We start from the raw sequence: 25,737 nt of genomic DNA, 5'->3' as shown, positions 1-25,737 counted from the left end.
GCCCGGGCAAGGAGTATCCGCTACCCATCCTTACCTACTTCTATTTCTCCTCTCTAAGAGAAGCATGGGTGTAAATTTACTAAGATGGGAGTTCTATTTAAGATGTGATGTTGCCCATAGCAACCAATCAGATTCCAGGTATTATCTTCTAGAAGGTGCTAGATAAATGAGAACTAGATTCTGATTGGTTGCTATGGGCAACATCCCATCTTAAATAGAACTACCATCTTAGTAAATGTATCCCCTGGAGAGGTGATGCAGCAGGCTATTTTTTTTTTTTTTTGGGGGGGGGGGGGGGGGGGGTAGGTGGAGAGGGGGCCTCAAGATGGGAAATGCCTGCGGTTTATAGGTAGGGGGCGTGCTGAATGACGCAATGCAAGCCTTTTAGCCCCGCCCTCTTCACAAAGTCGCTGTACATTTTCATTAGACATATATACTGCGTATCTATATAATACTTTTACTGTATTACATCTCTGTATACCACCAAGTGCACATATATACTGCGTATCTGTATAGTACATATAATGTTTTATAATACATATATTGTATTACATGTCTTTACACTACCAAGTGCACATATATACTGCGTATGTGTATAATACATATAGGGGGTCATTCCGACCCATTTCGCATGCAGCGGTTTTTCGCTGCTGTGCGAATGGGTGCGGAATGCGCATGCGCGGTGGGTGCAGGGCGCGTGCGCGGCAAGGAGGTGTGGATGGGCGGATCCGGACCGTTGGAGAGCGTTTTCGGGGAGTGGTGAGTAAAATGCAGGCGTGTCCAGGAGAACGGAGGGCGGAGGAGTGACGTCAAAGCACAAGCGATCGCAGCCCTGCTAAGCTAAAATACACTCCCCATAGGCGTGTACTACTTGATCGCAGCAGCAGCTAAAAGTTGCTGGCTGCGATCAACTCGGAATGACCATCATAATGTATTATAATATATATATTGTTGTATTAAATGTCTGTACAGTACCAAGTGCACATATATACTGCGTATCTGTATAATACATTTATTACATGGCTGTGTACAGCACTGAGTACACCTATATACTGCGTGTCTGCATAATACATATATACATATTACATGGCTGAGAACAGCTCTGCGTACACATATATACTGCGTATCTGTATAATACATATATACATAATATTACATGGCTGTGTACTGTGCGGCTGCATGTAAATTATTGTTGCTCCCTGCAGACTGCGCCACACACACACACACACACACACACACACACACACACACACACACACACACACACACACACACACCAGGAGCCAGTGCTGCTGTCTGCAACGACGCCCCAGCCCTTCCCTAGTGCAGACAGCGCCTGGCCGGGGAGCAATGAGTTAAAGATGACAAATCCTCTGTTTCCAGGCAGGTCAGTGATGTGATCCCAGCCTGACACCGGCGCAAGGCTGATCCATATTCATATCATCACCCTGTGTTGTCAGTTTCTATATCAGAAGCTTTACACTATCCATTTTGCTAGCCCGTTCCCTCCCTTCCATCCCTAGGATTGGCCGGAGCACTGGGAACGGGCGCATCCCATTGGCTGGCTGGAGAACCTGTCAGATAAAAAGCTCCTTTTATCCAGCAGAAGGAGAAAGAAAGAATCAGCCACACAGAGCGGAACACGAGGGAGAGAGAGAGAGAGAGAGAGGCTGGAAATAATGACAGACAAAGGCGAGGAGGGCCATCAGTAAATAAGAACGAGCTTTTCAGCAACGCAGAACCATAGAATTGGACGGCGGATAAGACCCATCTGTGTAGAGACTGGAAGAGACATCTGAGGACGCAGAAGATAGAGAATGATAGACCGGGGTAGGTGAACGCAGAAGACGTAAAGTTGGGGACGGTCGTGTTAGAAGAACAACCCCGAGCCGTGGAACCCCAAGGGTTCCCAGTGCATCCAGCCAATCCTTCACGGTAAGACGCTTCCTTCCCTCTACTGCCTGTCCCTCTCCCTCCAGCTGTGCAGCTCCAGGGTAGCCATGCCTGAGATGTCCTAATTCCCCCCCCCCCCCCAGTCACTTCTCACCTTCCATCTCCTTAGACTCTATTACGACCCATTCCTCCATCTCCCTACACTGTTATGGAATGTATGACCCCCCCCCCCCCCCGCTGTATGCCATAGTCTGGCCCCCAGCCCTTTATGTCATTGGATATTTACAGGCAGGGAGTAAGGGGGGGCATTGTTTACAAATCCAAATTGGCAATAAGTCACCTAGACCCTTCACATTTCCTCCGTCGCCTGATCCCAGCGTGAGATCCCAATGCTTTCGCCGTCCTAAATAGTTTGGGGGGGTGTTCTGCATTTTTTGGTGAGTTTTTATTTTTAATTTTTTTTAAATAATTTTACAAAGGTGACAAAAGTTTACCTGGTGTAGTTTTTGTGTTCTTGGCTTTCCGTGACTCTAACTACCCCACCAAAAAAGAAAGAAATTATATATATATATATATATATAGCACTCCAATAAGAACGGCACTCAGGGACTGGTATATATGCAAAGTTGTATTGTAGTAAATCGAACGTAAACGTTTTCGGGGACACAGCCCCTTCGTCAGGATCAAACAGACAATAACCATATATATATATGTATAAAATAAAAAATCAAGAGAACTCATCAGAACATTTCACTAATGGTGACAGAAGCCGGGGAGTCCTGTTGTGTGGGGTGACGTCATGCCTTTGTAGGCTGGGAGTGACGTAAGATTCATACAGTAGCCTGCGATATAAAATCTGCATATCATCGCAATTATATTGTGCAGTCGACGTTTTGGGGAGTTATGGCTTATATAACGTTTGTACGATATGTAACCACCTCAATATCTACCTGCACCATGTAGGTAGCTGATTAGTGAGTCAGGTACACGATATCACTTAATGGGTGTTGTGGGCGACCGTGTTATAAGAGGGTAGTTTGCAAGAGTATTCACCTGTTGATATGAAACCCTGGGAGAATTTATAGTACATGCCATAGTTTCTATGAAATGTGCTGCAGGGACTTTACGGAATAACTGCCAGACGTGGAGTAGATTTGTCTGCCAGCGACTGGAAAGGTGCGTGCAGTCTGTTTCTGTAACCCATAATTGCAAATGATGTTCTGTTGATCACTTACACACAAAAGTGGAGCCGCGGAAGGTATCGCTGTTTTCGCCACAGTCCATACTTACCTACTCTCCTGGAAGTTCCGGGAGACTCCTGATTTTTTGGGTAGATCTTTGCACAGAAGAGTAGGCATATCTCACGCATCCCACCTGCTTCCTAGTGAGCCGAAATTGAGGCGTCGGAGAGGGAGGGGCTAATGCAAATTGTGGCATTTAGGGGGTCATTCTGACCCGCTCGCTGCTTTTTGTCGCAGCCGAGCGAACGGGTCTCTACTGCGCCGGCGCCGCAGTGCGCCGGCGCATACCAGGCGGTCAACAAAGGCCGTAGCAGGGATGCGATCGCCTCGGCCTGGTTGACAGGCAGAGGCGGTCGCTGGGCGGGAGGGGGCGGAACGGCAGCGTTTGGCCGCCGTTTTGTGGGATCGTCTGGCCAACGCAGGCGTGGCCGGACCGAACTGTGGACGGGCCACAGCGGCTGCGTGACGTCACCAGTAGCCGATGCGGGCCGGGGAGCAATGAGTAGCTCCCGGCCAGCACGCTAAAGCTGCGCTGGCATGGAGCTACTCTTGAAGTACAAAGACCCCCTTAGTCCCACGCACCCTACCTGCAGGCCTGCAAATCGCTGCAATTTTTTCAGGGGTTGGGGGCGGAGCATAATGATGTGTCAGCCCAACCCGGTCCAGGAGAGTAGACAGAAAATGTAGGTAAGTATGACAGAGTCAGAATTGCAGGTGAGGCTCATGGGAGGTGCGCTTTCTCAGAAAATGTATTCATTCCTGGGTGGTGATAGGGAGGTGGCGTAGCGCACACACGGAGACGTTCCATGTTATGGGAGTTATAGGTGATAGAGTCCCAGGAGACCTGGAGCTGTGTAACTGATCCTGTAGCACCAGCTGTGGTCATGCAATACAACCAGGATATTGATCCAGTATGATATATCCACTGTGGCTCCTGCAGAGAGACCGGGGTCATTGATTAGGTTCTGAATCGTTGCGATAGACTCGCTGCAGGAGAGTAAGGTGACCAATGCAGTGACACAGACAATGAATTAATGAATAGACATTGCACTAAAAAGCCATGTGGGTGAGTCAGCAAGATAAGGACTTGGGTAGGGAACAAAAGTACACAATTACATACAGCCATGCAATAGAGTTGCGTGATGAGGGGGTGACAGAACCACACCGTCTTAATGTAGTCATTTCACTGAGCCAGTATGATAGAGCCAGGAGACAGAGACACATAACTGAGCTAGTATGATAGAGCCGGGAGATAGAGACACATAACTGAGCCAGTATGATAGAGTCAGGAGATAGAGACACATAACTGAGTCAGTATGATAGAGCCAGGAGACAGAGGCACATAACTGAGCCAGTATGAGAGCCAGGAAATAGAGGCACATAACTGAGCCAGTATGATAGAGCCAGGAGACAGAGGCACATAACTGAGCCAGTATGAGAGCCAGGAAATAGAGGCACATAACTGAGCCAGTATGATAGAGCCAGGAGACAGAGGCACATAACTGAGCCAGTATGATAGAGCCAGGAGACAGAGGCACATAACTGAGCCAGTATGATAGAGCCAGGAGATAGAGGCACATAACTGAGCCAGTATGATAGAGCCAGGTGATAGAGACACATAACTGAGCCAGTATGATAGAGCCAGGTGATAGAGACACATAACTGAGCCAGTATGATAGAGCCGGGATATAGAGACATATAACTGAGCCAGTATGATAGGCCCAGGATATAGAGGCACGTAACTGAGCCAGTATGATAGAGCCAGGAGATAGAGGCACATAACTGAGCTAGTATGATAGACCCAGGAGATAGAGGCACATAACTGAGCCAGTATGAGAGAGCCAGGAGATAGAGACACATAACTGAGCTAGTATGATAGAGCCAGGAGATAGAGGCACATAACTGAGCCAGTATGATAGACCCAGGAGATAGAGGCACATAACTGAGCCAGTATGAGAGAGCCAGGAGATAGAGGCACATAACTGAGCCAGTATGATAGACCCAGGAGATAGAGGCACATAACTGAGTCAGTATGAGAGAGCCAGGAGATAGAGACACATAACTGAGCTAGTATGATAGAGCCAGGAGATAGAGGCACATAACTGAGCTAGTATGAGAGAGCCAGGAGATAAATGCACATAACTGAGCTAGTATGAGAGAGCCAGGAGATAGAGGCACATAACTGAACCAGTATGATAGACCCAGGAGATAGAGGCACATAACTGAGCCAGTATGATAGACCCAGGAGATAGAGACACATAACTGAGCCAGTATGAGAGAGCCAGGAGATAGAGACACATAACTGAGCCAGTATGATAGAGCCAGGAGATAGACACATAACTGAGCTAGTATGATAGAGCCAGGAGATAGAGACATATAACTGAGCCAGTATGATAGACCCAGGAGATAGAGGCACATAACTGAGCCAGTATGATAGACCTAGGAGATAGAGACACATAACTGAGCCAGTATGATAGACCCAGGAGATAGAGACACATAACTGAGCCAGTATGAGAGAGCCAGGAGATAGAGACACATAACTGAGCCAGTATGAGAGAGCCAGGAGATAGAGACACATAACTGAGCCAGTATGATAGACCCAGGAGATAGAGACACATAACTGAGCCAGTATGAGAGAGCCAGGAGATAGAGACACATAACTGAGCCAGTATGATAGAGCCAGGAGATAGAGACACATAACTGAGCCAGTATGATAGAGCCAGGAGATAGAGACATATAACTGAGCCAGTATGATAGACCCAGGAGATAGAGGCACATAACTGAGCCAGTATGATAGACCCAGGAGATAGAGGCACATAACTGAGCCAGTATGAGAGAGCCAGGAGATAGAGGCACATAACTGAGCCAGTATGATAGACCCAGGAGATAGAGGCACATAACTGAGCCAATATGAGAGAGCCAGGAGATAGAGGCACATAACTGAGCCAGTATGATAGACCCAGGAGATAGAGGCACATAACTGAGCTAGTATGAGAGAGCCAGGAGATAGAGACACATAACTGAGCTAGTATGATAGAGCCAGGAGATAGAGGCACATAACTGAGCCAGTATGATAGACCCAGGAGATAGAGACACATAACTGAGCCAGTATGAGAGAGCCAGGAGATAGAGACACATAACTGAGCTAGTATGATAGAGCCAGGAGATAGAGGCACATAACTGAGCCAGTATGATAGACCCAGGAGATAGAGACACATAACTGAGCCAGTATGAGAGAGCCAGGAGATAGAGACACATAACTGAGCCAGTATGATAGAGCCAGGAGATAGACACATAACTGAGCTAGTATGATAGAGCCAGGAGATAGAGACATATAACTGAGCCAGTATGATAGACCCAGGAGATAGAGGCACATAACTGAGCCAGTATGATAGACCCAGGAGATAGAGACACATAACTGAGCCAGTATGATAGACCCAGGAGATAGAGACACATAACTGAGCCAGTATGAGAGAGCCAGGAGATAGAGACACATAACTGAGCCAGTATGAGAGAGCCAGGAGATAGAGACACATAACTGAGCCAGTATGAGAGAGCCAGGAGATAGAGACACATAACTGAGCCAGTATGATAGAGCCAGGAGATAGAGACATATAACTGAGCCAGTATGATAGACCCAGGAGATAGAGGCACATAACTGAGCCAGTATGATAGACCCAGGAGATAGAGGCACATAACTGAGCCAGTATGAGAGAGCCAGGAGATAGAGGCACATAACTGAGCCAGTATGATAGACCCAGGAGATAGAGGCACATAACTGAGCCAGTATGATAGACCCAGGAGATAGAGGCACATAACTGAGCCAGTATGATAGACCCAGGAGATAGAGGCACATAACTGAGCTAGTATGAGAGAGCCAGGAGATAAATGCACATAACTGAGCCAGTATGATAGACCCAGGAGATAGAGGCACATAACTGAGCCTGTATGATAGAGCCAGGAGATAGAGGCACATAACTGAGCCAGTATGATAGAGCCAGGAGATAGAGACACATAACTGAGCCAGTATGACAGAGCCAGGAGATAGAGGTACATAACTGAGCCAGTATGAGAGACCCAGGAGATAGAGGCACATAACTGAGCCAGTATGATAGACCCAGGAGATAGAGGCACATAACTGAGCCTGTATGATAGAGCCAGGAGATAGAGGCACATAACTGAGCCAGTATGAGAGCCAGGAGATACATAACTGAGCCAGTATGATAGACCCAGGAGATATAGACACATAACTGAGCCAGTATGATAGACCCAGGAGATATAGACACATAACTGAGCCAGTATGATAGAGCCAATAGATAGAGACACATAACTGAGCCAGTATGACATAACCAGGTTCTAGAGGCACATGTAATAGAGCCGCGTGATAGATACATGAACCAATACGACAGATCTGGGAGCTAGAGGCATATGACTAAGCAAGATTGATAAGAGTCAGGTAATAGAGGAATATAAATGAGCCAATAGGACGAGACAGAAAATACAGGAACATAACTGAGCTAGATAATAGAGGCATGTAACTGAGATATAACTCCTGAAATAATTCAGTATATTGTAGGTACATAACACAGTCATCACAGAGGTAGATAATGGAGTCATACAACTGAGTTATTATGACAGAAGTATGTGATAGCACTGGGATGATAGAGCCACAACACCACAGGCACAGTCACATGACAGAGCCATGAGAGTATAGGAATCCAAATTTATCTCTTATTGTCTACAGATCTCCAAAATATATTAAGATGAGTTCATTTAAGTGTTGCTAAATTTTGTAACCAAGTAATTGCATAAATCAACAATATAGACATTGTATATAATAAAAAGGATGCACTGAAAATGAAGCAGAAACCAGTGGCAGAACTTAAGTAACGTGGGTGCAAGGGATGCGGATGCTTCGGGGGCAGAGATGTGGTGGGCAGCCGTAGCCCACCTCCGAATCCTACTCTGAGCGGGTGAGCAGAACAGGGTGAAAGGAGGTTACAGCATCACTACTGGCCCCGTACTTAAGTTTCCATACAGGGCCTGACAATGCAATGCGTCACCGTGCTCCCTATCACTCTGCCCAATGTCCTATATTTTTAACAGGAACTATCTTGCGCCATTCAGTTGTACTTTGGGGGGAAAGCGAAATTTTAGGCACACTGGGCCTCAATCACGTCGTCACAATGCCGACACCACAGCGATCTTTCTTAAGTGAGGGAACTGTGAGACATTGCAAGTGTGGCAGCCGCCCCCAAGTAAACAGAGAATGCCCACCCAAGCCATCGCAACTTGCTCAGCAACTGCATACTGCATCGCAACCGCAACGCAGATGCAAGAAACATCGACTTCCTGACTGCCTCCATGGCTGCGCAGAATAGGAGCGCTAGCTGCGACACTGGTCCCATGTTTTATGCATACGAGATTGAAGACGCACGCCGAGACGCACCCCTAAACAGCCATAACACGCCTGCATTTATGCAGACACTCCCCATTACCTCTCCCGAACGGCCTCCTCATATCAATCACTCTGCGACTAATTCCTCACTGCAAGCGGCATCGCAGAGGCACCTTTGTGCCGTCACACTGCGGCCACGACGCATGCACAGTCTGCTAATAATCGCTAAGTTGCAACACCATCGAAGTTGCGACCGCATCTGAATGAGGCCCACTTTGCCTGACGGGAAACAAAGTACCAAACACACAAATGTGCCACAAGTAATAGAGTCCAGATGCAGATGTAGGGCTGGATTAAGGCTTGTTGCCCCCCCCCCCCCCCCCCCCCCAATATGACCACAGTGAACCCCCCCTCCCCCCCATGCCAAAATGCGACCGCCCCTGTTGCCCCCCTTTAATCCGGCCCTGCGCAATTGCAACTGCACCAGTCTCGGAATCAGGCCCAAAATGTAAAATCATTTCTAATGCTTGTGTAAAACGACTTAAATGATTTCAGGACCTGAAATAGACCGGAATCAGAGGAAATTAAACATATATTATTCACAGCCAGGGTCTATAAATACTTTTTGCATGACCCAAAAATCTTTATATACTTGTGCAGGCAACTGTTCAGACAGGGGCGTTTTAAGAGAGGAGGGGAACCAAGGGCAGCCTTCGTTGTGGGCCCCCTCCTCTCTGACATAGAGATGGCCACCGACCATCGATTGATTCAAAATCATCGATGGTCTATGACTGATTTTACCATTGATGGGGGAGAACCAGATGGTTTCCCGCCATCGATGATAAAGAGCTACCAAATATTTATTGATTTTTTTCTCTCCAGGGTTTCGGGGACACAAAGCATAGCTCCGCCCCTGGCACCCATGAAGCCACACCCCTGATCCCTGATTGGCCCACACCTTCCTCAGTACTAAAGTAAAGGGGACCATTGATGGGCAAAACCATTGATGGTTCCCTTACAGATGGTTTAACACCATCGAAGTTATCCATAACTGATACCATTGATAGTAACCATCAATGGATAACCCACTGATGACCATCCCTACTCCAACAGCTAGTAGACTCTGGCATAGTGCGCATGTGCAGGTCTCCAGGAACATGGCGCCCGCGCCTTGTTCCCGGGGACCTCTCCAGTGTGCATGCGCAAATCACTCAGAAATGGCCACTGTGGAACTCCGGAGGGGTAAGTATACTATATGGGTGCAGTGTGTGACCTAGGGGCCTGTGTGCACTGCACACACTGCACCCATTATAGAAACACCTATGTGTTTAGGCCATGGTTAATTATTTTACTGCACTAACCATGATTTATTTAGATTGTCCAGCATTTCAGATAAGCAGGTGATTTGGAAAAGTGAGGGCTCTAATCTTGGTTAATTGCCACAAATGTTATACAGTTATTAAAAAACACATTTGCGGGCGAGCAGCAGATTTCATGGGCAGAAGGGAGCAATTGGATGGAGTGACGGCTTCCTGATGAAGCAGAGAAGATTTTGTTTTATGGAACGAGGGCTCTGAAATCTAAAGATGGCGTTAACTATCGAGGCCTAGCTCTGAAAAGTGTAGCTTCACATATTTCATAGTTTATGATCCACAGAAGAAACCTATGGGGGCGGCTTGTGCAGCTGAAAATAGGTTTACCAATTCACACATACTGGGGATATCTAATTCTAGCAGGATTCCTCCAAAAACTGCAATTTCACCCCAAAAATATTATTACTAAATAGGCCCCCAAATAAGCGGCCCATGTCCTTTGTAGCTCTTTACAACATGTCCCTGAACAAATGATTATTTTAGCACTTGGACGCAGGATTAAGAGCTCGATTCAGACCTGGTCGCTGTTGTGCGTTTTTGCAGCGGTCTGCGATCAGATAGCCGCCGCCCATAGAGAGTGAAAACCCGCCCTGTGCAAGTGTGCGATTGCATGAGTACGGTGTGCGAAAATTCCGCCAGACAGCGGACAGCTGCAAATCTGTTCGCACCACACTCCCCATCAAATTATTTTTCCAGTCTGTGCGCAGCCCAGGACTTACTCCTACAGTGCGATACAATCAGGCTGATCGGAGCCGGAGCTGACATCACACACCCGCCCTGAGAACGCTTGGGAACGCCTGCGTTTTCCCTGACACTCACAGAAAACGGGCAGTTACCACCCACAAACGTCCACTTCCTGTCAATCACCTTGTGGACACCTTGCGATCAAAATTTTTGCACTATCTTGTTGCTGTTTGGTGACGCGCCTGCGCATTGCGGTGCATACGCATGCGCAGTCATTCGATAATCGGCCGCTGTGCGATTTCGCACAACAGTGAACAGATCTGAATGGGGCCCAAGGTGCGTTGCTACGGCCAGTCTTAATTTAGCACAGGACCCTCCCATATCCAGACAGCACCTCTTACCAGAAGGAGCAAACTGTTGTAGAATTTGGTTGCCAGGTCATGAACTGGAAAATGAGGGTTCACGTTACTTATATCAGTAGTTATTCTACCATGCAATCCTTTACTGTTCTTCCATATGGCTGTGTGCAGGAGCTGTCCTTAGTGCTGAAACTCTATATACAGTACAGTAGGGCTCTGATCTGGTCTCCCTTCTGTATGTTGTATAACTCTTACTTGTACTGTATCTGCAGACTTTCAGAATGGACATTGGGGGTCATTCCGAGCTGATCGCTAGCTGCATTTGTTCGCAGCGCAGCGATCAGGCTTAAAAATGGCAGTTCTGCGCATGCGTATGCGGCGCAATGCGCACGCGCGACGTACGGGCACAACGTACTATGTAGTTTTGCACAGGGTCTAGCGATGAGTGATTGACATGAAGTGGGCATTTCTGGGTGGCAACTGACCGTTTTCAGGGAGTGTGCGGAAAAACGCAGGCGTGCCAGGAAAAACGCAGGCGTGGCTGGGCGAATGCTGGGCGGGTGTGTGACGTCAAATCCGGAACTGAATAGTCTGAAGTGATCGCAAGCGCTGAGTAGGTTTTGAGCTACTCTGAAACTGCACAAAAATTTTTTGCAAGCGCTCTGCGATACAACCGTTCGCACTTCTGCTAAGCTAAAATACACTCCCAGTGGGAGGCGGCATAACGTTTGCACGGCTGCTAAAAACTGCTAGCGAGCGAACAACTCAGAATGACCCCCCTTGCTCTATATGAATTTATATTGGTAACTGCCCCAATTCCAGAGCAAAATCACTGGTAAATTGGAGATATGAAACATCTGACCCTATAATCTACTTGGATTGGCTACTTGTTTCCCTAGCCCCTGTCTCTTCCGATTTACAAAGATAAGGACATGGAGGGGGTTGGCTGAACTGAAATATTCTGTGCTGCTGTGAACATTGTAATGATCTGATTGGACAAAAGTTCCAGCCACTCCCTTTGCGGCTGGTGCGTATAGCCCAGTAGAAAAATGGCCAGAATAGGTGCGAAGACCCAGGTGAGATGCACCTAAAATACTGTACGACAAGCTTGAAAGTTTTCTGTTCATAAATAAATAAAAAGTTTACTTTTATAACTGCACAACAATGTAAAAAGCATCTTTTGAAAATGATTTAATAATTGGCGGTGTCTGTCCCATCTCTGACATGCACGACGCAGGAGCCTGCCCCCCCCCCCCACCCCCCCCCCCCCATTGGCTCACAACACAATGGCAGGACAGACCACCTAAAGAGGAGGAGCACTGCACCGTATAATAGGGGTTTGCAGGAGTGGGCAGGGATTGGCAGTGTCGGACTGGGGCATGTAGGGCCCGCCGGGGAAATGCAGTGGTAGGGGCCCATGTTTAGGGGTGTGGCCAGTCCGCAGAGGGGGTTTGGTCTGCCACCTCATTGGTCTGACTAACCATTAGAGAGTGCAACGTCTGGGCCTCTTCATAAATATATACAGTATATTAAGCTGCTGCATGCATGATAATGTACCAGATTAATAACAGCAATGCACTGTAGAAAATACACCATAGTACAGTATAAGGTAACATATGTATAATGTATAATACAAGTGCACAGTCTGGACCCTGATCCTTAGAGCAGGAGGTGGGGCCCCCAGGCAGTGGGGCCCACCAGTGGTTTCCCCTGTACCCCTGTGGGCCAGTCCAAGCCTGGGGATCGGTGAAATTACCTGGTATATGCCGGGTCCTTTTACTGGTTATTATATAAGTATACACCTAGATTTTTACCAAAATGCATGTGTTACTGGGGTGAGAGGGTACATATTTAAGGGGCTTGATTCCTGCGCCAGTTATGAACTTATAGAGATTGGGTAATATCCTAAAATGTTTGATAAAATGCATTTTGTGCCTTCCAGTTGCACTTCTGCAGAGAAAAGCATTTCTAGACTTAAGGGTCTATTTACGAAGCCTTGGAGAGAGATAAAGTGGATGGAGATAAAGTACCAGCCAATCAGCTGCTAACTGTCTTTTTTCAAACACAAGGGGATATGTACTAAGCAGTGATAAAAGTGGAGAAGTGAGCCAGTGGAGAAGTTGCCCATGACAACCAATCAGCTGCTCTGTATACATTTATAGTATGCAAATTATAAATGTTACGTCAATGCTGATTGGTTGCCATGGGCAACTTCTCCACTGGCTCACTTCTCCACTTTTATCACTGCTTAGTACATCTCCCTCACAGACTCTTACATGACAGTTAGGAGCTGATTGACTAGTCCTTTGTCTCCGCCCACTTTATCTCCATCCAAGGCTTAGTAAATAGACCCCATATTTTGGCCGTTGTAAAACAAAGATTTAAATTTTTTAAGCCATTGGAATATTTTAACATTTAAGCCTTAATGATGCAAAATTAAGCAGCAATATCGGAGAAAACTGGGAACGCTTTGATCCATGAAAGTGACGGTTCTAACACGTTAGAGGTTTGGAACTGTTCATGCGACATTTACACTTTTTCACAGTGACCCTCTTGCCACTTCTCTACATCTCTGCATACCAGAGGATGGATGCGGCTGTGTCCCCCGAGCCCAGGGGTTGGCGTGACCATAGATGTGCCCAATGGCAGAGCAGCTGGTCGCGCTGGTGCAAGCCTGAGGCATTTTGTACTTTGCATCCAGTGCGGAGAATGTGTAACGTATGGTTATAGTGGGCGACGCAGAAAGAGCCTGCCTCTGTGCTAGGTCAAACGGAAAATTCCAATTCACGTGTCCTAAAGAGTAGGCATAGCTTTAAGCTTGCTCTGGCCTTAAAAGAAATTACATGTGTGACATTAATAATGTGCAAGTCAGTGAATATAGATTCTTGGCAGATCCTTATAGAATATATTTCGCAGTACAAAAAATAGGGATATTACAAGTCCCTAAATCTGTAACCGCATAAAGGGACGCAGCACAGATGCTTGGTAATATCTGCATAATCTAGAGAATATTGGCAGTCATTCTAACCCGTTCTCTCGCTGCTGTTTTTCGCAGCAGAGCGAACGTGTCTCTACTGCGCATACGCCGGTGCCGTAGTGCACCGGCCCATGCCAGACGGCCGAAGGCCGTTGCAGGGCTGCGATCGCCTCTGCCTGATTGACAGGCAGAGGCGATCGCTGGGCGGGAGGGGGCGGAACGGCGGCATTTGGCCGCCGTTTCGTAGGCGCGGTCAGGCCAATGCAGGCGTGGTTGGACCGAACGGGGGGCGGGCTGCAGCGGCTGCGTGACGTCACACGCAGCCGCTGCGGGCCGGGGAGCGAGGAGTAGCTCCCGGCCAGCACGCTAAAGCTGCGCTGGCCGGGAGCTACTCTTGAAGTGCAAAGGCTTGGCCGCTGTGCGATGCCTTTGCACTTCTGCGGGGGGTGGAGGCACTGACATTCAGGGCGGACTAGCCCTGTGCTGGGCGTCCCTCCGCATGTCAGGGAAGATGATCGTAGCTGTGCTACGATAAACTCGGAATGACCCCCCTTGTTCCTTAATATACTTTGGGATCTATTTACTAAGCTTTGGAGAGAGATAAAGTGGAGAGATATAAACTAGTACCCACCAACCAGCTCCTGTCATTTTTCAAACACAGTGGGGGATATGTATTAATCCTTGGAGAGAGAGAGAGATAAAGTACCGGCCAATCAGCTCCTAACTGCCATGTTACAGGCTGTGTTTGGAAAATGACAGGAGCTGATTGGTTGATACTTTCTCTCTCCACTTTATCACCCCCCAATGCTTAGTACATCTGCCCCACAGCTTGCAACATGACAGGAGCTGATTGGCTGGTACTTTATCTCTCTCCAATTTATCTCCATCGCTTAGTAAATATACCCCACAGACACGTTCACAAAAACAACAAAAAATATAATATGCTCTTTTTCTTTTAATAATCTCTATTTATTATCACCATCCTTTTTTATCTGTGATTTTATTTTTTATTTAATGGTTCCCCTGTCTTTGTTTGCGTACTCAGATGCCGAAAGCCCGCCCCCATCTAGGGGGTGTAGCAAACCTCACCAGCCCGTTCAGGGTTAATAATGTGCCTTGATTTTCATGTTGTTGGGAGAAGGCGCTCAGGGTGTTGCCATGGCAACGTCTTAGTGCCAGCTACCGAGAGCGTAGGAGACGAGGCTTAAGATGGGGAGACAAATGAGGGGAGCCGGCGAATACGGTTGGGAGACGAGGAGGGAATGGGCTGAGGGAAATGGTCACAAGGTGGAAGGGGGGGGGGGGGAGGTTCTGAAGGACGTTACAGGGAAAAGTGCAAACATTGGAGTGTGAGGAGAAACAATATGGCGGCGAGGAGGATGGAGGTGAAAAGCAGGGACTAGTGAGTAAATGGTTTAAGGAGAGTAAAGACATATAAAGGCTCGTTATGTATGAAATGACAGTATGCTCACATGATTACATCCATATGTATATACCTATGTTCATATAAAGATAATATAGATCAGTGATGGGCTCCGAGCAGAAGAGGCCCCCCTCTCCCTGTACCTGCTTCCCTCCGACAGCCATCTTGCCGGTGACATTTGCGACAGATGGTACATGTGCAAAAGACCATGAAGGCTCTGGCATTGTGCCATCTTACCAAATATATCACCCAAAAGATGGTCGACTGAAGCAGTTCTAGTCTGGGTGCAGGGTGTCTGGCCACAAGGGACCCGTTTGCACCACACACCCTGCACCAGGTATTCCAAACCTCGGTCCTCAAGGCACACGAACAGGGCAGGTTTTAGTGATATCCAGGTTTCAGGATGCCGAAATCCCGACAGCAGGGGAAATGTTGACGGTTAAAATCCTGACCGCTGCCCGGTATTCCCACTTGGGTGGTAGTCGACGACACCACCCGAGGGGGGATATAATAGTGTGGGGGGAAGGTGTGGCCACACCCCCTTCCTTAAAGAATATGAACAATTTTAGATAAAGTGCTGCTGCAAACCTGTTGGGCAGGCTCGGCGGGTCATGGCTGCCCTCCCCTGTTGCAAAGAGCCACACTTTGGGAAGGGAGAGAGAGGACTGACTGCTGCTGCAGCTGCCTCTCTCCTCAGCCCAGCACACAGCAGCTAGGGTAAAGAGTACCCGCTCCCTCCCCCACCCTATAAATACTTCAAAATAGCCAGGTAAGTGTCCATCAGCGTGGGTGATCTCTGACCGGTTTTGACCCTGTTATAGAGGGCTGAAGAGTTATTAATTGCAGAAGCTGAAGCATTACAGTTTATTTCCTTCAATAGAAAATAAAAACCAATCGTTCATTTAGGACCAAACCTTGACAGCATCCCAATAGCTGTTGTAACCGGCCAGACACTTGGCACCAGTAGGAGGATAGCTGGGCAAACAGGGCATCCCAGGCTTGGATGTGTGTGGGACACTAACTGCATGTAATGCCGATATGCACGCAGTTGGCCAATGTTTGAAGTACTGCACATGTGTCCTGGTGGATACCCGTGGAGACGCAGAGCGAATTTGGACACAGGGAGTGTGGACTTTAGTGGTCATTAATGGGACGTAACAGGGTGGGGAACAGTAGTGGCTCAGAGGTGGGGGCTGCAGCACAGTCCAAAATTCAAGTAGGAGAACCACACTAACTGCCACCCCAAACACTGCCAGCCTGGAATTACTGGGAGTTGCTGAGGTTCCCCTATTTGAATTTTGGACTGTGCTGCAGCTCCGCCTCTGGGGCCGCCACTGGTGGGGGCTAATCAGATGCGGCTGTGTCACTGACAGCGGCTGCGTCTAAAGACGCAGAACCGCTCACACAGGACGCCATGCTCAGACGGAGAAACTGCGCTTTCCAGGAGCCGGTGCATCTAATGGTCCACTAATGTTTGCACCCAATGAAACACTGAGTCGGATTTGCACCTGCTGCAAGCGGGTGTCTGACATAGAACAAAATCAGCTGTGTCCGAATCAGAACCTAGAGCTTCTAGCTGTGGTCGGAATTGCCTTAATGATCCCAATAAAGCAGAGTTTCCCAGACTCCACTATTACAGTTCGGGTTTTAGTTTTAACGATGTCAATGCTTAAGCGCTGGAGACTTAATTAGTATCTTAGTCAAACTGATTTAACCGTTTGGAATCAAGCATGGATATCCTTAAGACCTGGACTGCAGTGGTGGCATTTGGGAAACTCTGCTGTAAAGTGCACATGAATGTTCCAGCAAAATGTTGGCGGAGCACAATCTGATACACTAATTAGTAATTCATTAAAGACATCAGCTGGGCTCCTGGACTTGGGGTTGTTTGGCTATGTCAGGGGCCCCCTGCTGCGGCCTAGGTAATTTATACCTGTTCCTCCCCTCTTCTCGCTCCTGGGAATTAATAGTCTTTATGTCTTTCTCAATTAACATTCTGCTCATTATGTAGTGCCGGCATTCTCAACCTTTTCTTTTTTATTTTTTTATTTTTTTTATTTATTGTTTTAAGCTTTATTTCTGCTTATCTATGTTTTTTCTTCTTTTTTTTGCTGCACCTCACCACTATGCTCTCCTATGTAACCCCACCACATCTAGGTACCCGGTACTCTTTTACCCATGTAATGTTGGCAGCAGATGTCATGCTTCTTGTTTTTGCCACTGTTTCTGTTCTACCATCGCAAAATGTTTCTGGCACCCCAAAAATGTTAAATGGGAAATAAAAAAGACCTACCTTATTGTTAAGCGCAGAAGACAAAATCAATAGATGCTTCTATTCCACTTCAGATCATTTTATGTGAGAAACCTGATTCATTTTATGCCCATTGATACCTCCTTGAACAATGTTTTTTGTTTGTTTGTACATCTAGTCCAGGAAACTGTTAATGCTACAATAAATGTATGTATAGCTTGTTGGATGATGCATTTTATGGGGGTCATTCCGAGTTGTTCGCTCGTTTCCGATTTTCGCAACGGAGCGATTAAGGCGAAAATGCGCATGCGCATGGTACGCAGTGCGCATGCGCTAAGTATTTTACCACAAAACTTAGTAGATTTACTCACGTACGAGCGAAGAATTTTCATCGTTGAAGTGATCGGAGTGTGATTGACAGGAAGTGGGTGTTTCTGGGCGGAAACTGACCGTTTTCAGGGAGTGTGTGGAAAAACGCAGGCGTGCCAGGATAAAACGCGGGAGTGTCTGGAGAAATGGGGGAGTGGCTGTCCGAACGCAGGGCGCGTTTGTGATGTCAAACCAGGAACGAAATGGGCTGAGCTGATCGCAGTGTAGGAGTAAGTCTCCAGCTACTCAGAAACTGCTAAGAATTTTCTATTCGCAATTCTGCTAATCTTTCGTTCGCAATTCTGCTAAGCGAAGATACACTCCCAGAGGGCGGCGGCCTAGCGTGTGCAATGCTGCTAAAATCTGCTAGCGAGCGAACAACTCTGAATGACCCCCTGTGTTCCAGCATGCAATGTTTTACAATCTTTTATATCTAAATCTTGTCTAAATTCCAATCACTGTCTCTTGTTGCAGATCGATCCACAAGCTACTTTTATTTGCTGGAAGAAGTTCAGTATGCCTTGTTCCCGGAGCACGAGGATGAAGAGATCACTTTCTTGGACTCAACTGTGCGTTCTTGTGATGCTTTCACACTCATTGTCTATGCCTTGTCTGGCATTCTGTCCCCCTCAATGCGTATGTGAGACAAGACCTTGGTTTACGCCGCAGTCTGTCTATCATGAAGCCAAGACAGTAGACTGCAATGATCTCCTACTGACTCATATCCCAGAAAATATTTCCTTTGACACCCAAGTGTTGCTGCTGCAAAGTAATAAGATCTCACATATGGGATGGGAACTGCAAGATCTAGTCAACCTCACTGAGCTGGATTTGTCACAAAATCACTTTCAAAGTATTGAGGACTTGAGCGTATCTAACCTCTCACATCTCATAACCCTTTATCTAGAGGAGAATCAGCTCACTGAACTGCCAGATTATTGCTTGAAAGATCTAGAGAGTCTAGAAGAGCTGTATATTAACCATAATCAGATCAATTTTATTGGCCCCCGAGCCTTTTCTGGTCTAGGAAAGCTTCTGAGACTTCATCTCAATGCCAACCGATTACATGATATTGACTCAAGATGGTTTGAAGATCTCCCGAATTTAGAGATACTCATGATCGGAGAGAATCCCGTGAGCGCACTTCAAAACTTGAATTTTCAGCCCCTTGGAAGGTTACATAGTCTTGTATTGGCGGGGATGGAGCTCGATCATGTTCCAGAAAATGCCTTTTTTGGATTGGACTACCTTGAAAGTCTCTCATTCTTCGATAACCGATTAATTTCTGTTCCCAAGGAAGCTCTGAAGCACCTAAAACTGCTAAAGTTCTTGGACCTGAACAAAAACCCTATAAGTAGAATTAAATCGAGTGATTTCAAAGACATGCCTCACCTTGAGGAGCTAAGCTTAAATTCAATGGAAGAGCTAGAACGTGTGGAAGCTGAGGCCTTCCAAGATCTGCCAGAGCTAATTAAATTAGAAATCTGCAACAACCCTAGGTTAAACTACCTGGACCCTAGTGCATTTGCCTCTAATGTTGGTGCTTTGAAGACCCTACTTCTTAGTAACAACCAATTAGCCTTAATTCCCCTTAAAGTTTTTCAGACACTACCAGGATTAACTGAAATAAGTTTATACAGTAATCCTTTGCGCTGTGATTGCCAAAACAACTGGAAAGGTCTTTCATCACTACGACTGATAGAAGCCCAGGCCACGCTCTGTAGAAGCCCGCCTTTGGTCAGTGGACACCTTTTTCAGGAAATTCAAGGCCAAACATGGTTAAGTAGATGTCCGCCATTAATAGATGCACACTCTTTCCCATCTCAGCTTCATCTCTCCAAGCACCAGCTAGTAAATCTCAATTGCCAAGCCAGTGGTCATCCAAAACCAGAGATCTACTGGATAACACCACATGGAGAAAGAATATCAGGAGGAACAGGCAGAGTCCGCATTCAAGGTGAAGGCACTTTGGAAATTTTGGATGCTACAGAGGAAGACTCTGGGTCGTATATGTGTCAGATGTGGAACTCAGATGGGACGGACAGTAAAAGTGTAGTTATTAACATCAACGGAACTCAAGAGCAGGAGTTCACTTCTCTTTCTATCATTACCAAGAAAGTGCATTCCAGTTTTGTTGTGGTGGAGTGGAAAATGTTGGGCGGCCAAGCAAGTACTCCGAGCGTCCTTGTGCCAGTCCAGTGGACCTCTGCGACGATGAGGATACATAACCCACACATCAGTTATACAGCCAAAGTTCCGCTAGAGATACAAGAGTATAATCTGACCCACCTCCAGCCAGCCACAAAGTACGAGGTGTGCCTTACCGTCTCCTCTGTATCCCGTCCAAGTCAGCAGTCTTGCCTCAACGTGACCACTAAAGATGCTTCCTTTTCAGTGGCAGCGGTTGGCAGGCCAGTAAGCATTGCCCTCTCAGCAGCACTGGGGTCCCTCATTGCTGGGTTATGCATGGCTGCTGTCATTGTATATGCAGGACACCACCTCCGGTACAAAAGCTGTGGACACTCTTTAAAGAAATATATGCAACGGGCATCGTTCATCCCTCTCAATGACTTTTACCCACCACTCATCAGCCTTTGGGAAGGAGAAGGAGATAAAGAGAAAGAGAGCAGCTTGGAACAGCCAGTGTTGGTGCCACCCCAGGAGGACAAGACTTTTCCCGTCATGGTTCAAATTGACACCTCAAAGACTTACATGTGGAAGCCTTAAACACGCACAGAACTGAACATAACAATTACCATTAAACAAAGACTTTGCAGTGTTGCAATGAGATCCATGAGTAGAAGGTGTTCCTGTTGTAGAAATTTTTGTACAAGCAGCTATAAAAAAAAGAACAGTGGTGATGCCAGCACAACTTCACCCGAGCTGGTGTTAGAGACACTGAAAGGATAAACGTCTTTTGTTATTAGAGAATTCTCTGTTTAACTTCATTACCAGCCTCCAACAGTACAATGCTAACATTTATAAGTCAAGTGTCAATTGTAGACAATTTCTGTGAATAAGTAAGGAATTTTGGAATATCAAACTTGCCTGCAGCCTGTTGATTTCATATGGATGTCTGCATGTGTAACATTCTAGTAGTGGTAGTCACATGACTCCCATGGCCACACCCCACTAGAGCTGGAAGGTCCATCATTGGATAATTTGACCCTGACACGTTTTGTCCCTTTAAGGTCCCTAGTTTTTAAATAACTGGGGCAGTCTATAAGAACAATCTTTACAATTACCACATTTCCTCGGATTGCTTCTTCTGAGTGCTAATTATTTATATTTCTGCAGTCATCGACAGTCATGGCGACCACAGTTGCTTGGCACATGATGCAGTAAGCAGCGAGGCTGTGAAATGTCCCTCTGAGCTCTGTCTGCCCTGTGTTTTGTAGATTCCCCTCTCCCCCAGCTCCACTTGCCATCACATGACAGAGTGGCTAAGAGTCTGTATGTGTGTGTGCGTGTGTGTGTGTGTGTCAGCCATATTTTGTGCCCTCCAGAGATTTTGAAAAGGAGATAATGATATGCAGAAGGTCATGTAAGAAAAATTACTATTACATGCATGTTTAAAAGGTACCTAACTTGCTATATATATATATATATATATATATATATATATATAAACCTTCTGTGTGAAATTGTCACTCTAACACTGACCTGGTATTAATTTTTAGTTTCTAGGCTTTATAAATATTTTTTTTTTATCAACGATAAGTATTAAAAAAAGAAAAATGACATAATAATCCTATTTACTGAACATATGTGTGGGAATAATAATGCACCAAGAACAGCTTTGACCGCATCATATATAACATGTGCCACTAGTGCCCTTAGAATTTAAAGAAATCTGGTTGTCAGCGATGTGTCAGTAAGAGGCTCGTGTAATATCAGTCAGGAAGTAAGATTCAGCGCTGTGTGGAGGAAAGCGATGGTGAGGCGACAGGAAAAACACCCAGACTACAGATATTTTTAAAAAATATATTTACAGATATAACAATATATAATGATTTACAGTGTCCTCAAAGGCCTTCTTAAAACTGTAAAATGAACAAGACCAGAAGAGTGAGACAGAGTGAAAGCAGCACAGAGACACCTATTAGAGCGTCTCCTTATCAATAAGAACAGATGACATCACTGTCAGAGAGAAACGCCATCTAGAGGTGGACATCTGGCACCGGGGTACATGCCACTGCCTGGTTCACTTAAATTGTGCATAGTGACAGCTTCAGGGTCCCTAGAACCACGTATTTAGGAGGGAGTGACATATGAGAACAATACTTTTTTGTAAATTATGAAATTCAATGTAGGGGACAGACTGTGTGTGTGTAGTGACTGGAGGATACAGGTTGTGTGTATGTGGGGGGGGGGGGGGGTGTAGTGACTGGAGGGGACAGGCTTTGTGTGTGTAGTGACTGGAGGAGACAAGTTGTGTGTGTGTGTGTGGGGGGGGGGGTGTACTAACTGGAGGGGACAGGCTTTGTGCGTGTAGTGACTGGAGGAGACAAGTTGTGTGTGTGTGTGTGTGTGTGTGTGTGTGTGTGTGTGTGTGTGTGTGTGTGGGAGGGGGGGTGTACTAACTGGAGTTGACAGGCTGTGTGTGTAGTGACTGGAGGAGACAAGTTGTGTGTGTGTGTGTGTGTGTGTGTGTGTGTGGGAGGGGGGGTGTACTAACTGGAGTGGACAGGCTGTGTGTGTGTGGGGGGGGGTGTAGTAACTAGAGGGGACAAGTTGTGGGTGTGTATGGGGAGGGGAGTAGTGACTGGAGGGGACAAGCTGTGTGTGTGCGGGGGGGAAGGGGTGTAGTGACTGGAGTGGACAGGCTGTGTGTGTGTGTGGGAGGGGTTGTAGTGACTGGAGGGGACAAATTGTGTGGGGGGGGTGTAGTGACTGAAGGCTGTTGTTGTGCAGCCTGGTGCAGCTCTCAAGGTATTGGCGGTAAAAGACAGGGTCGCCCTCTCTGTAAGGGCCCAGGACTCCAGTCCCCGCAGTCCCCCCTGTTGGCAGCCCTGACCGGAGGGGGCAGGTTGTGTAAATGTGGGGGGGGGAGAGGGTGTAGTGACTGGAGGGGACAGGGTGTGTGTGTGTGTGTGTGTGTGTGTGTGTGTGTGTGTGTGTGTGTGTGTGTGTGTGTGTGTGTGTGTGTGTGTGTGTGTGTGTGTGTGTGTAGTGAGTGGAGAGACAAAATGTGTGTGGAGGGAGGGGGGAGTGGATGGAGCGGGGGGGGGGAAAGGGTGTGTGTGTAATGAGTGGAGGGAGCAGGCGGGGGGAACCAGGGAGGGGGCGGGTGTAATGAGTGGAGGGAACAGTGTTTTTTTGTCCATAAAATAAGCTTTTTTCATCTCTCTCCTGTTCAATAAATATAGTTGCCTCTGATTTCAGTCCAAGGAACTGATAATAAATAGATACAAATCTCTGTATGAGAATACATTATAAGCAAAAGCAAGGATTTTTTTTCTTTTTTTTTTATGACTAAAGCATTTCATAACAAACATGGTGTCCGAGGTCGGCAGGAGGAGCCGGCGACGTCGGTGTGTCGGCAATACATTCCCGTTAGAGAGACGCACTCCACCATAGAGCACATTCTTACACCACTTCACAAAAATATTGCATAAGACTTGAATCTGTCACCTGAACAAAAATCTGAATGACTAAAACCTCTCATGAAATCTCTACCTGACCTAGATCTACGTATAAACAAACCTAAATATTCTAATGACGTTTTGGCACACAAAGAGTACTGACGCAGCCACCTGACACCTGCCCTAAAGTAATCCGCCAGGTAACCCCCCCCCCCCCCTCTAATTTTTGTTTTTTTATAAATAAACCAGGCTGTAAAATTTCACAGCAGCGAAACATTTTGAGCGTCCATGAAAAATCTGTTGCGTTGCAGCTTGCAGGCCGTCCCAGAATTGCCGGGGTTAAATAAATTGACCCAAGAGCTCAACGTCTCGCTTATTATGTAACATTGCACGACAATGGGAGAAGCAGCTTTTCATTTAAATGACCATATTTCCTTTTTCATTGTGAACTTGCAAATAATTCTGCTCTCAGGATTCACCTGGCATGTATCTAAGAATAACAAAATAAATACAAAAGAAACACTCACCTCCGGTGATTATATCACCATCATTCATTAACGTTGTCGCACTCGGCGAGCATATAAAATCTCTTTTAAACAATAGATACAGCCATGTAATATCTAAAATACATACATAGAGAAAGAAAGGGTCAAGGGAGCATCTAAAGAGGCTCCCGGAAATGTTCAGACTCTAAATATATAACAGTAGAATTCTGCCTTGACCTCAGCATTAACGAAAATAAAACATTATACATATATATATATATATATATATATATAAAATTTTATATCTATATACACACACACACACACACACACACACACACACACACACACACACACATATATATACACACGCACATACACGCACAGATTTTTCCTTTTTTCACTGACTTCAATGCAACAGGGCTTCAATTGGTGAAATCATTGATTGGTTGCTTAAAATTACCATGCAATAGACTAACGGACCTGTGATTGGGAGAAGGAACTGTATATTATACATACACAAGGGTGGATATCAAAGAAAAACCTGCATCCTGCCGTAGCTGAATATTTGTCTACTATGGCAGGCTGCATAGCCTGAAAGAATAGCGCCAAGGCCTATGGAATATTTTGCTTGATAAAGTGGGCCTGTGGCCTACCCAGCTTACACAGCGGGCCTTATTCATTTTCGTATGGAATTGCACAGCTGCAAGTAAGCGCCTGTGCAATTACATCTAATTAAAATTAAAATGCAGCAGCAGGTGTCTGTAGGAGGTAGAGGCCTCCTGTTAGCATTGCAAGATCTGAGTACCTGGTCTGAGGACCACCATCGCGACCATCGATCACGATTTGTGGTGGTTTTAGGCACAGGTCAACCTGCATAATCTGGATGACCGAGTCCCGACACAGACTCTGGATCCGCCACGCCTTCAAAATGAAGGCAACACCCGCCCGTTTTAAAGGTATCACCCCAGCTCTGCCCCCCCAATCTGACAGGGGGCTATGAGAGATATCACAAGGCCTCACAAGATAGGTCCAGAGTGCAGGCAGCTGTTTTGTGCGCTGCACCAATAATAATGTGAATGTTGAATAATCCATTGGCCAGGAACCGGTCAGATGACTGACTGCAGCCTACCAGTGCACCGGGTATGTCATGATGTAACAGGACAAGCTCTAGCAAACTGCCAGCCTGCATCCTGCTAATACTGGAACCAGTGTACAGTACCTTCCACTGCACGTGGATAAACATATCAACATCTTGGAAGTGTTCTGTAATGTGGGCGATTCAAATGGTTTTTGGGCATCCAAAGTAATGGATGCCCATCAGAGCAATTCAGTTGTTGATCTGGTGGGGTGCTAAAATAAACACAGGTTTAGCCGCGAATAGCGGCTAATCCCATCTAAAGTCCTGGTTAGTGCTCCCAAACTCCCGTTTAGGAGCCTGAGACATGGACTTTTCGCACATTTCTTATCACCGCCTCAGGAGGATAAGAAATGTCTCTCCCGCGGCTAATGGGTGTCCGAACGGAGCAACAAATGAATTGCTCTATGCTGCGTCCCCTAGTGGTAGCCACAGGGCAAAACAATTCAGTCGCCTCCACTGAGTGCAGTAACTGACATCTTACTATATGATACAGCTGTGTTCAGGGACGCATGGAGGAGATGTATCAAGCCTCGGAGAGAGATAAAGTAGAAAATCTGC

General features: G+C 46.5%; 1 protein-coding gene across 2 annotated transcripts; it reads left to right on the top strand.

Moving 5' to 3' along the window:
- The first annotated feature begins 1,271 nt into the window (after positions 1–1,271).
- On the top strand, positions 1,272–21,011 carry LOC134948250 (leucine-rich repeat neuronal protein 1-like). Of its 2 annotated transcripts, none has more exons than XM_063936119.1 (2): positions 1,272–1,830; positions 18,443–21,011. In XM_063936119.1, exon 2 carries the CDS (start codon positions 18,485–18,487, stop codon positions 20,693–20,695), a length of 2,211 nt encoding a protein of 736 aa, XP_063792189.1. In that variant the 5' UTR covers positions 1,272–1,830; positions 18,443–18,484; the 3' UTR covers positions 20,696–21,011. The 2 variants fall into 2 exon arrangements, with proteins under 2 accessions (XP_063792189.1, XP_063792188.1); XM_063936118.1 differs by having other exon boundaries at positions 1,272–1,935.
- Positions 21,012–25,737: the final 4,726 nt, after the last annotated feature.

Source organism: Pseudophryne corroboree, chromosome 8 (assembly GCF_028390025.1).
Source record: "Pseudophryne corroboree isolate aPseCor3 chromosome 8, aPseCor3.hap2, whole genome shotgun sequence".
NCBI lineage: Eukaryota > Metazoa > Chordata > Amphibia > Anura > Myobatrachidae > Pseudophryne > Pseudophryne corroboree.
This window is presented reverse-complemented; position numbering and strand designations above follow the sequence as displayed.